Source organism: Salmo salar, chromosome ssa20 (genome assembly GCF_905237065.1).
Source record: "Salmo salar chromosome ssa20, Ssal_v3.1, whole genome shotgun sequence".
In the NCBI taxonomy this organism is placed as follows: domain Eukaryota; kingdom Metazoa; phylum Chordata; class Actinopteri; order Salmoniformes; family Salmonidae; genus Salmo; species Salmo salar.
This window is the reverse complement of record NC_059461.1, coordinates 34,116,188-34,129,657: the sequence shown is the minus strand read 5'-3', so window position 1 is coordinate 34,129,657 and position 13,470 is coordinate 34,116,188. Positions and strand designations below refer to the sequence as shown.

General features: G+C 40.3%; 1 protein-coding gene across 2 annotated transcripts; it reads left to right on the top strand.

Annotated features, from left to right (window-relative positions):
• Window positions 1–399: 399 nt before the first annotated feature.
• Window positions 400–11,213, top strand: tbx1 (T-box transcription factor 1). Of its 2 annotated transcripts, none has more exons than XM_014161610.2 (8): window positions 400–1,048; window positions 2,483–2,822; window positions 6,804–6,905; window positions 7,129–7,300; window positions 7,814–7,969; window positions 9,313–9,380; window positions 9,679–9,779; window positions 10,110–11,213. In XM_014161610.2, exons 1-8 carry the CDS (start codon window positions 862–864, stop codon window positions 10,493–10,495), a joined length of 1,512 nt encoding a protein of 503 aa, XP_014017085.1. In that variant the 5' UTR covers window positions 400–861; the 3' UTR covers window positions 10,496–11,213. The 2 variants fall into 2 exon arrangements, with proteins under 2 accessions (XP_014017085.1, XP_014017084.1); XM_014161609.2 differs by having other exon boundaries at window positions 401–1,048; window positions 2,432–2,822.
• The last annotated feature ends 2,257 nt before the right edge of the window (window positions 11,214–13,470 follow it).

The window sequence follows — 13,470 nt, the reverse complement described above, 5'->3', positions numbered from 1 at the left end:
CTAACTAATGTCTGATCAATAGTATTCGGGTATTAAGTGAGGTCATAGTGTATTGGTTGGTGCAGCCATTGCACCAATTAGGCAATACATACAATTGGGAAATTATGGGAACCCCATAACCATAAATTAATACATTAATCCTACCTCCATAAGAATAGACGCAACAACAATGCCTAGTTCATTTGACAAAGAAGCTCAGGACAACAACGGCCCCCATGCCCAATGTATTTGGAAATTACGCGCGCTATCATTGCACAACCAAAGGACCCAATAATATAATTTACTGTAAAATTGCAGCACTTTCAAGCCGGACATCCGCAATGACGTTCTACTTTTTCCCCAAAGTGGATTCAAATTTGGCACATGATTGACCAGATCTTATTCAAATAAAACATCCAGTCAAAGCGTGCACACTTTTTTTCGAGCCCTGCAAGGGAGGCGTGGAGCTCTCACTTTTGACATTCTCTCTCTCTGCGGTAGCTTCTCCTCAAGGCAGACTAGCGAACTCTTATGACATCACCCAGCCGCGGAATGGGGGAGAAGGGAAGAGCGCTCTGCGAATGAACGAGGTTTTGATACAAGTGGACGTGTTTGGGCATATCAATTGAATTCGTGCAAGGGAAAAGTTTTAAATGTTGACCATATGTTCAAAAAGATTCAGTGGAAATACTTTGCTTTAAAAACAGCGGAGTTACCTAAACTACTTCGCCAAAGGGTCACTGAATATCAACGAATGTTAGAGGAGACATGTAAAACTATTGCAGCGTATGTTCCTGCGCATTGTGTCTAGCCTACTGTTTTCTGGAATAGGGCGTAAAGGAAGCAGAGGAGAGACGGATTTCACGACCTGATTTCTCGCCTATGGACGACAGCGGTCCCCTCTCTCCAAAAGCAAATGCTTTCAGTATAGCCTCTCTGATTTCAGCTGCGGAGCAAGCAGGAAACGCAAGATTTGATAAACACCGCACTGGCCTGGACAAGCAAAACCAGCACAACTGTTACACTTCGTTTAAAATGCACTACAGCACTGTCACCAGAGAAATGGAAGGTACGAGCGCGGTCTTGACAATAACCTTGTGAATATTTGCTTGCTTCAAGTTTGTTTGTTGCTCATCTCAGGTTGTTGTTGTTGTTGTTTATGTTGTTGTTGCATACAGATGTGATCTTGTTCCGGCAATATACTAAAACTGAGCATCCAGATGTTTGAGTTAGTGTAACTCTATCAATAAAGCAATGTTGATGCTAGACTAGGCTACAATGTAAAGGTAAGTTCATGTAAAAATATTCCCGAAAAGTCACATCCAGTATATACTATAGGACAATTCCGCGAAAAATATGATGCATATGACAATAGGAAGTTATTCATAACTTAACTAATCATAACTTCGGAAAAAAACTGTGTTCATAGGCGAATGATATCTTTACAGAACTGCAGAAGCTTGTCAAAATAGTGATTTCAGTTCTTACATAAACTACTACCATCAGAGAAGAGAACGAGAACACATTTTGAAAATAAGGAATGAGAATTTAGGGGCGGGGGTTCATGGGTCACCAGTGCATATTAATCCTAAAAACAGTTGACAATAGGCCTATATCCAACACAGTGGAATTGGGTCCCTTATCCCAGTTCCGTTTGGCATATAATAATAATTCAAGATACATTAACCCCAAAATAATGTTGCGTTTGTTTGATCATGCATATACGTGTTTGTTTACCTCGTAAAAAAAGTTTACCCTTCACTGTACCAGCTACCCGTCTATTGTTACAGGAGGACGATGTGGGCGATACCCTTATCCAAAAGTAAATGGGTGCCGGAAAGCCCATTAAAAGGGGCGCACTTCACTGTCAATCAGTCTCGTCCCAAGGCGAGGAAAGGCACATTACCTGCAGTTCCTTATCTAAATAGAAATAAGAACCGGTTTTATCGTGAAGGGGAGGCCCTGTAGAGAGATAAGAGAGAAGTCTGGATTGCAGTCTAGCATACCGCAGTAGCGCAGCAGAGCGGAGGCCGCCTGGAATACTTTTGAACACAATCCCTCGAAAAAACAACTTACGTGTATGCACAGGGTTTTAGTTCTACAAAAACATTTTTGGTCAGGATTGAGAATTATAATTAGGGACGCAGCAAAATAAAAGTTCTAAATGTTTTTTTCCCCCTTACTATTTAACGTTTTGCGAGAAACGTTGCGAGCGAATTCACTAAAGGCAACAGGCGTTTTAGGATTTAGGCTGTAGTTTATTACAGCATTGGATGCAACAGCGAGGATTAATGGACGCAGAAAATACTAATAGACGCACGAAACGGAAACTATTTTAAAACTATTCGAAAATCTATAAAGGCTGTTTGACTTTGAAAAAAATAACTCAAAACTACAACTGCTTTCAGTGTGCAAAGCATATAGTAAAATCCAGCTTTTGGAATGATTTCAGCAATATCCAGTCCGTGGCTGACGCAGCTGTCCCATTTTTGCGATGTTGCAGCCTTCACGACCAGCAGCCTAAGCAGCCTCAACGCACCGGGGAGTTACCATCTCTCTCCGTCTCCCGGGGACCCCTACAGCCAACATGAAAACCACTTTGAGCCATGCCCGGCCGCTCAACACAGCTACAACTACTCGGGGTCGAACCCCGCACAGGCCCAGCAGAGCGACACAGGGTCTTCCAACTGTTCCTCGTCGTCCCCCAGTTCCACACCGAACAGCAAGTCTCTGGTGAAAAAGAACCCTAAGGTGGCCAACATTAACGTTCAGTTGGAGATGAAAGCTTTATGGGATGAATTTAATCATCTGGGAACGGAGATGATCGTTACCAAGGCTGGAAGGTGAGTGGAAGTTACACCATGAGACATGCAGGCTTCACTGGGTTAGGGTGTATTGGGCTTCCAGATATAAGCTCATGTTATGAACAAATATTTAGGTTCCTATTTCAAATGTATGCCATGAGAGCTTACACACACACAAAGTAGGCCTAAATCATGAGATACGTTGGGAGAAAATATTTAAAGTTGGTGTGTATTTACTCAATTACAAATTGATGTTGGTGTGATGTTGCAATAGAAATCACGCAGCAATATACAAGCTTTTCGATCTATTGAAAACATCTCTTAGCTCATGCTATTTTACTATAAAATGTAGATAAAATATTCACTAAAAAACTAGGCCTATTAAAGGAATATCCTGTTGTGTTAAATATCATTTCTAGTCAGACTGTAACCAAATCAAATATTGTGCCTGCAGTTTGTATGTTAAACATTCTCTGAAAATAAGCATTTTTATTTCATTTGGAGTAGTGGATACAATGAACAGTAGGCTATTTCACCGCAAACATTTAAAACGGCCTACACGTATGGGCAGAGAAAACGTATTATTTCTGACTGAATAAAATGACGATATTCGAAAGGGCGTTGATATTCATCCAACATTTTACGCATGCGTTTTTAGGGGATAATTGTATGCTTAAAGGCCCTTCTGTTTTCCCCTGTGTGAGTCATGCTTTCCTTGACATAAAGGCCCACCTCACATAGGTTAAACTTGTGCTTTCCTATCTTATACAGAGTAATAACACCATAGCTAAGGCATTTTGTTTAAACAGATAGAGAACTATAAAGAACGTTCCAGAATTCGCATTTTTCGGGCAATGGCATAGATGCGGTACAGATGTCAATGGAACTCGAGGTAGTAATGCTTGTGTGGATGCCAACCCCATCATCACCAATCAACTGTATTACAGTTAAAACGACTGACTACCACCGCCGATTTCTGTATGCTAGCTATGCTACCAGTTTAATGAACAAAAGTGAGCATTTGGCAGTCACTTCTCCTAAACCTGCAAAGGAACAACTTATAAATGTTATGCAGCGAAAACAGCCAAATATTTCAAAATCGGTTTTAGTAATCACACTTCGGGCCTCTTACAATACATCAATCATGAAGGATTTGACGAATATCCAACTTTTGAGCTATAGCTATTTATTCGACTGTTACGGTTATGCACCCCTTTCCTTTTAATACCCTCTAAAAATGCAAAGTTTTGCCCTTTTCAAAAGCTAGCAAGTTTTGCATTAAAATAACGTGCTACTGTAAACAATCCACGTATTAGTAAAATTACAGGCCTATGCCTATGTCTTTCTCTGCACAATATGACCTTGATATTTACATGCTGTCTCGTAGGCAACAGAGCAATAAAACAATATTTGATAGCATAAATATTAATAGCAGTCAAAAAGCAGTGAATTTCGCTATATGACTATAGGCATTATTTATGCAATGTCGTAGGCATTTGTTACTGGACAATTTAAGCCCACTTGCCAATACTATGAATAACTATTATTCAATATTTATTTTAGGATTTGAGGTCCATAAGAGATGGCATTTACGAATGCTCAGTTGACCTGCTCTGTGTTATAGGGTGACAGCAGAACAACATCAGTCATTCCAGAGACACTGAGCAACACAGGATCTGAGGGAGAGCACTTTAAAAGCTACTTTAGCCTCACCTATCCACAACTGCAGCCTTGAATAGACACTGAAGTTAATTGAGCAAGGATTTTAGGATCACTTTCACTGGTTTGGCGGATTACTTCACATACAATAAAACGTTTTACGGTATATGAGACACCCCACCCCGTCTGCAAGTGTGTGCATGAGGGGAGAGAGAAAGAGAGAGTAGGCCAATTTATGAAAGATAGGGTGAAGAAAAATAATTGTCCCTTGATGCAACAACGTGTGTGTGTGTGTGATTAGAATTCATCAAATGGCAGAAGAGAAATGCAAGTGAAATGCAAAAGTATTCATCCCCCTTGGCGTTTTTCCTATTTTGTTGCATTACAACCTGTAATTGAAATTGATTTTGGGGGGGGATTTCATGTAATGGACATACACAAAATAGTCCAAATTGGTGAAGTAAAACAAAAAAATTACTTGTTTCAAAAAAGTATTAAAAATTGAAAAGTGGTGAGTGCATATGTATTCACACCCTTTGCTATGAGGCCCCTAAATAAGATCTGGTGCAACCAATTACCTTCAGAAGTCACATAATTAGTTAATAAATATGATCACATGAGCTGTCACATGATCTCACTCACCTGTTCTGAAAGGCCCCAGAGTCTACAACACTACCATGCAAGCGGCACCATGAAGACCAAGGAGCTCTCCAAACAGGTCAGGGACAAAGTTGTGGCGAGGTACAGATCAGGGTTGGGTTCTAAAAAAATATCAGAAACTTTGAACATCCCACAGAGCACCATTAAATCCATTATTAAAAAATTGAAAAAATATGGCACCACAACAACTCTGCCAAGAAAGGGCCGCCCACCAAAACTCACAGACCAGGCAAGAAGGGCATTAATCAGAGAGGCAACAAAGACACCAAAGATAACCCTGAAGGAGCTGCAAAGCTCCACAGCGGAGATTGGAGTATCTGTCCACAGGACCACTAAGCCGTACACTCCACAGAGCTGGGCTTTATGGAAGAGTGGCCAGAAAAAAATCCATTGCTTAAAGAAAAAAATAAGCAAACAGGTTTGGTGTTCGCCAAAAAGCATGTGGGAGACTCCCCAAACATATGGAATGAGGTACTCTGGTCAGATGAGACAGAAATTTAGCTTTTTGGCCATCAAGGAAAACACTATGTCTGGGGAAAACCCAACACCTCTCATCACCCCGAGAATACCATCCCCACAGTGAAGCATAGTGGTGACAGCATCAAGCTGTGGGGATGTTTTCATCGGCAGGGACTAGGAAACTGGTCGGAATTGAAGGAATGATGCATGGCGATAAATACAGGGAAATTCTTGAGGGAAACCTGTTTCAGTCTTCCATAGATTTGAGACTGGGATGGAGGTTCACCTTCCAGCAGGACAATGACCTTAACCATACTGCTAAAGCAACACTCAAGTGGTTTAAGGGGAAACAGTTAAATGTCTTGGAATGGCTTAGTCAAAGCCCAGACCTCAATCCAATTGAGAATCTGTGGTATGACTTAAAGATTGCTGTATACCAGTGGAACCCATCCAACTTGAAGAAGCTGGAGCAGTTTTGCCTTGAAGAATGGGCAAAAAATTCCAGTGGCTAGATGTGCCTAGCTTATAGAGACATAACCCAAGAGACTTGCACAGCTGTAATTGCTGCAAAAGGTGGCTCTACAAAGTATTGGCTTTGGGGGGGTGAATAGTTATGCACTCTCAAATTTTGTGTTTTTTTGTCTTACTTCTTGTTTGCTTCGCAATAAAAAATATGTTGCATCTTCAAAGTGGTAGGCATGCTGTGTAAGTCAAATGATACAAACCCCCCCAAAATACATTTGAATTCCAGGTTGTAAGGCAACAAAATAGGAAACATGTGAAGGGGTGAATACTTTCGCAAGCCACTGTACAGTGTTAAATAAAGCTAAGTGTAATTTGCGATAAGCAAAAATGTAACCATACTCTAACATTGTTTATTCATGCATTGAATCACATCATACACAAAAACTAAAATCCTGGGCCTCCTTCCTTGGAAGGCGTCATATCAGAAGAGGCCTACAGCAACAAGCAAAATGCATTCCCTATAACAATACTATTCTTGTGGCTGCGCGTGAGATAATGTTTTCGACTGTTGAAAAAAGGCTAAATGTTGTATTCTAAAATAATATCACGAAGTATATCACAACATTTAAAAAAAATTCTGACGGGGATTTGCCACAATCTCCCAAATCCCACGCAAGTAAACCCCAGCGACAAACACTTGCAGATGAACCCATAGACAATGATAGAGCCAAGTCAAAGAAAACCGATGTAAATGTATAATGTGTTTTCTTCTGTCAGGCGAATGTTTCCAACATTTCAAGTGAAAATATTTGGAATGGATCCTATGTCAGACTACATGCTGCTAATGGATTTCCTACCAGTCGACGACAAACGATACAGGTACATTTTATTTACCAAATGAACAAGATAAAAATCTATACTTTTGGGGGGAAATATTTTGCCAGTCTACTTTCGCTGCAGTAAATGTATAGGCTATGGCATATGTTCCAATGAGCGTGTATCCAACTCAAAGTATAGGCCCGAGACGAGGAATTCAATTGAAAAACAGAACGTAGGTCTATGAAACCTCAATTAAAATGTTTCTCCTTTCTTCCTGTCGTAGGTATGCTTTTCACAGCTCCTCCTGGCTGGTGGCGGGTAAAGCTGACCCTGCTACTCCCGGGAGAGTTCACTACCACCCGGACTCTCCCGCCAAGGGCGCACAGTGGATGAAGCAGATAGTCTCATTCGATAAACTAAAACTCACTAACAATTTACTGGATGACAATGGACATGTAAGTATTGTAACGAAGACCTTAGTTTACAAAAAAAGTATTTATTTGCACTGCTTGCATCTGCTTTCAAATGACTTGAAAGAGAGTACAATATTTAGATTTATAAAGCACCTGCACATTCGTTTGTCTTGTGTGCCAAAATGTTTCCACGGGCAGTTACTTTTTAAAAATGTCTTTACCTACACCTATACTTTTTCCAGGTTACTCATTCCTGTTGAATAGATCTGGGAAATGATGTCTTATTATTTTTTATTGATTTTACATCATTTTAATCCATGCATAATTTGATCAATTTCATCGTGCGTAAAATGGTTAGTGCGTAAAATGTGTTGACTTTCAAGATGATTGTGCTTATTAACTAACCCCTGCGTTGATTAGCCATCAGAGGATTATGAAAACCCATTTTGTTTTAGAGACATCGCAATCGACAAAATGTCCATTGAGCTTTTTGAGTTCATGTTATAAGTCAGTTTTGTTCCAATAGTCCTAACATTTTCTTCGCTCCCGCTGCAGATCATTCTGAACTCCATGCACAGATACCAACCGCGATTCCACGTCGTCTACGTGGACCCACGCAAAGACAGTGAGAAGTATGCGGAGGAGAATTATAAGACCTTTGTTTTTGAGGAAACACGGTTCACGGCGGTCACAGCGTACCAGAACCACAGGGTATGGATTTGTCCCTTTACATGCTATGCAGATATAATAACACACATTAGGCCTATATGATAAAATCAGAGCATGATAATAGATGCTTGTTGTAGTGTGTTGTGTTTTTTTCCACAAACTCATGAACTTTATGCAGTGTTTTTGCACCATGGGACTATTTAAAAAGTAGAACTGAATAAGGCAAACTATAAAACAGCAGGCCTAAAACAGCATGATATACGTGGACCCAGCCTGTTTGCCTCTATTTAGAATAATGACGTAAAACTCATAGTATTAGCATAGTAAGTAATAGCCTAATAATTTGCATGAAAAATAATTCGATTGACAAACGAATCCTAGATGTTTTTATTCATGTGTGCATGATTTGACCATAACATATTTCCAACAGGGCACAAATGAACACCATATAGGCCTACTGCTAGTAAACCCGACTATAATGCACTATGACAAAATTAGGCTACATACAAAAACTTTCCCAAAAAATCTACATTTATGTGAAACACATTAAGGATTAAATGTAAAAAGAGCTATTTGACGTTGCATCATTCCTTTTATGGAGCAACTGATTCTTGCTTTGATCCCCGTTCATTTTTACAAATATTTTTCTTGTATCAAATAGCTAAACATAATTCGTTTACATGATATTTTGGCGCCTGAAAGTTGTCTGTGTGCACTGATGCCCCTGCACAGCTGTCCAGTTACTCTCTGTTTTCCTCTGTCTTTCCTGCTCTGTGTTATCTGTTTGACCTCTCGGTCTCTAACGGGTCTCCAACGCGCACCGAGGGGCTTTAAGTTTGTTGTTCAACTCATTCCGGAAATTCATGACCACATAACGTCATTCACGGATGTGCCAAACTATTGGTCTCATCAATTATTAAAAATGACATGTTCAGCTGACATTTCAATTCAGTGTCAAGGTCACAATACATCACTTGTTAAACTGTAGGCAATTATCAAAACTACGTTTTCTATTTGTATGTTGATAAATGCCCACCTTTATGTTGGTTATAATATACTGGCATAAGCTACGTTTCGATAAAAGGAGAAAGGGGTCGCTATAGCGTCGTTCTTTATGTCAACGTAACGGTAAACGCTTTGAGCTTCACTAGTTAGTAGATCTATCTCGCCACAGTCAGAGACACGTTCCACTCTATTTTTTCGTGTAGAGTATAGGAGGCCTGGGCTACTATGTATTTCATGAATATTACACGTTCACATGTTTAATCATAGCTTAAACCCAAAAGCCTGGAACAAGCGTCTATATGTCACGTAATGATGTGTTGTTCTGTTGGACTTTCCACTTTGACATGAATGTTTACTTGACTTTGTCCTTTTCCTTGTAGATAACGCAGCTAAAAATCGCCAGTAATCCTTTCGCAAAAGGCTTCAGGGACTGTGATCCGGAGGACTGGTGAGAGAACACACACTTTTAAACTCAATTTACTCCATTCATCAATGACAATGAACTGGATACAGTTTTACAAAAGTGCTTCAAATTGTCTGAATGGAACCAGTGAATAAGAAATATGTAATAACCTATTTACAGCAAATGTGACACAAATATTTAAATGTGATTTACTCATGTTATGTCTTGTGGCTCTGTTATCTGCCTTCTCTACCTTATTACATAATTAAGAAATGTGTATTTTTGACACACATTAAAAGAGTAGGTACAGTCAGTGTAACTAAATCCATTCTCTCTGCTCCAGGCCCAGGAATCACAGGCCAGGCTCTCTGCCAATTATGAGTGCCTTTGCCAGAACAAGGAATCCAATGTCTTCTCCCCCACTTCAGAACGGCTCAGAGAAAGGTCTGTAGCCCTCCCTTTGTCTCAGATGAGGAATATAGTTCATTACTTTCACTGAGAGAGTTATTGAATCCAGGAATTGTTATCTTTTAGAACAAAGTACACATTTAATCTCAATTTAGCAATGCTATAACTGAAATACGAGTCAATGTTATTTCATAAGTTAATATCCAAATAAAATATTGAACAGATATCACCTACAGTAAATGTAGCTTTCACCATGTAGATTGCACAATTATAAAAATGCCTTTGTTATGCTAATGCTTGGCTAATGTGCCTACTTTACAGTCAGCCTATCTCTGACTGTCTGCTTTTGTATGTTGTTGACTTTAGAGGACAATAGACGGGACTACGACCGGGACCCCAATGGCACGCCGATACACGCTGACCCCGCCCACCAGCTGATGTCACGTGTCCTCAGCCCCGCCCTCCCCGTCCAAGGAGGCCTCCACGCCGTCCCCCTCACCAGTGGCCGGCCAAGCCCTCCCCACGACCTGCGCATCCCAGAAGGCCACCCGCTGGCTCAAGACACCCTGCACCACCACCCCTACAAGTACCCCACATCCTACGAACACTACCTGGGGGCTAAGACCCGGCCGTCGCCCTACCCCTTACCCGGCATCAGAGGACACACGTACCACCACCACATGAACCCAGCCACAGCTAACATGTACTCCACAACTAGTGCCCCCGCTAACTATGACTACGGTCCCAGATAATGACTGTATAGCTGTAGCCGGCAGCCACGGCCCACACACCTGGGCTCCGGCTACTAGCTAGCTAGTGCTGTGGAAAAGGAAACACGCAGGAGTGGAGGGACAACAACACAACTCTGTCTTCATGGCTGATGCAACGTCAGGAGGTTAGAAGATTGGGAAGTTGTGCGGCACACCCGGTTGCTGGATACCCCATTCCCTCAGAGAGACAAAATCTGCCGTATTTATTTAAGGGAAACGTATCTTGGCAGGAAGTACAGACTGGCCCTCTGAGACCGAGCAGGGGTCTGTCTTGACCTCTGAACTTTGACAGCAATAGCTCTACATGAGGGCACCTTTTTGCCTGCGTGGTAGAGCGGCGCAGACAGTGAGCCAGCTTACAGAGGAAACAGCTTACCAGGGCCTTCTCTTCAAACATGGATGATTCATTATAATCGGACTGGAATTGATTCTTTTTTTTGTGTTGGATGCACTTTTTGTTATTTTTGCTTTCAGAAAAGCCATATGTTATATAGTCAATCAAGCTTCCATAGATAGACCAGACATTTGCATGTTGAGCTCATTGGATAGGTGTTGAAACACCTAATTGTTTTTGAGAAGAAAAAAATATTTTTTAACCATCTTGAGATGCAGCCCTGAGAAGCTTGTACCATGGCACTGACTTGCAACAATTCAAAGTCAATAAAGAAGCAGAATGACTGTTCTGTAACTGTAAAATAAACATTACATTCTTTACTTTTAATTCATAAAGCATCTTTCTCCCAGTTCTCCATTCAAATCCCTGTGTGCTATCATAGGGCCAGGAAAGACCTTGCCTCATTGATTGCATTGTCCTGTTTTCTCAAGCCGGATTGACCCAGTTGGTTGACAGTGTTGAGTCAGTGTATATGTGAGAAAGAGGACTAGGAACCTGTCTAAACATTAGGTCATGCACTGATAGGCTACAGTTGAAATGTCAGCATCCACACCTGGAACTACAGAATTATTAAATGGTGTGTTGCATAGAGGAATCATGCTAAACACACACATAGTTGCACAGTAATTTGGCAGATGTCTAGGATCATACTTCAAAAAGTAAACACACACATGGAAAGGCCAAAGCCATTAATTGTGTGTGTGTAGGCAAATAACTGAATAGCATGAACAGATTCTTTCCCCCTGACAACTGGGCATGCTATTGAGCAACCTAGCAAGTCATTTACCAATAGCAACATCTGATACTCAATCAATACATTCTATCCATCTCATTCTATTAAATCAAACCTTATTTCTTTTTCTGAAACAAAATCTAATTATTTTTCCTGTGTATGTGCTATTTGTAGGTGGGGGTTTTTCAGCAACCTATCAGTATTTTGACATTTTATGTTTTAATTATCAAAATAATATTTTTAAAAAATGTGTAGGCTATACAACAAAATAGTTTTGCAGACAGATTTGTCAATTGGTCCAGACAAAGATAAGTCAATTTGTGCCATTGCAACAATTCAATTATGAGAAAACAAAATACTGCCCTAAGGATTCAAACTTATTAGTGACCAGGGTTCGATTCCCAGCCAACGCAGGGCATCCTGCCTTTAACCCTAATTGCTCCAGGGTCACTGTTGATAATGGCAGACCCTGGCTGTGACCCCACTCTCCAAGGGTGTCTCGGGTAGGATATGCAAAAAAACATTTCCAATTCACACATGCATACACACGTGTTGTACATGTGTGAAATAGCCAATATGACAAATATAAGCACCCACAAAAATATTACCTTTCAAGCATTTACAATATCAAGAGCAGGAACGGCTTTATAATGACCACGGTCAAACAACCAACCACTTGACTTCCCAGAAAAAGACCCCATCATCTCTTCACACAGACAAGAAGAAAACACTAAAAACATTTCCCCTCAAAGGATATAACTCCTCACATTAAATGGGACAGTCGTGAGATATTTTTAGCTAAAAAGGGTAAACATCTGAAAACAGAAATTCTCATTCCGTGCAGAGCTGTCTATATTTGAAGTCCTATGAGGGATGCCTTGTTGTCAAGGATAATTCCTTCTAAAACATCATGCTGTTTGGGGATCTGGGAGTCGAGAATGCCAAGATACAATAGGAAACGTCATTATTCATTTAAATTATGGCTATGCATTTTTCTCTTCAAACGCATGCAGCTGCGGAAGGGTCCCAAGGTAGAGGAAAAGGACGCCTGCGTGCAGGTTGAGGTTGACCCCTGCCTGTAATGACTTGTGAAGGTATCAAAGGTTAAATAATGTTTCCACTCATTTTACCGGCGACCAATTGATCGTATAATTTCTGTTTAGGGTAGGCTACTAACACCAACAACAGAGCCATGAACATATGGCATTCAGGAATACATGGAATATGTGTTTCTCCTAGGAACTGCTCTCCTTTGAGGCGAATAATTGTTTTTCCCCAAAGACTGACTATATCATTTTACCGTATAGGTTAGAAGAAATAGGACTACATATTTCTATCCTTTTAACAAAATGTAGATGTAGCCTACATTTCAACACATGGATACACGGATTATCAAATGAGCATCGGAAAAACAATAAGCTACTTTCGATTCGAAGTTTTTATGTCTAACATTACATTTCTACAAAATAATATAATTTGAAAACATTCTTCGATAACTAAAATAACGTAAAGTAGGCCTATAAATAATTATAACATTTACATTGAAAGATCTACATGAACTCAACGATAAAAGTTCGATTACAGGGGAAATTTGAAAGCAGAGAAAGTCACGAAAAGTTTGCCTAGGCCTACTATTATGGAGTGATTCAATATAGAAACAAATGTTATAACATCTGACCAATAATACCAACAATAATGACATTATACTTATTATACACATTAGCGGGGTTTTTTGTATTTGAAAAACACATAAGTACACATTTTCCTACATCCCCATATTCCTGGTTTGTTCCTGTGTGACCTGGACAGGACGTAGCAGTCAGGAGAATT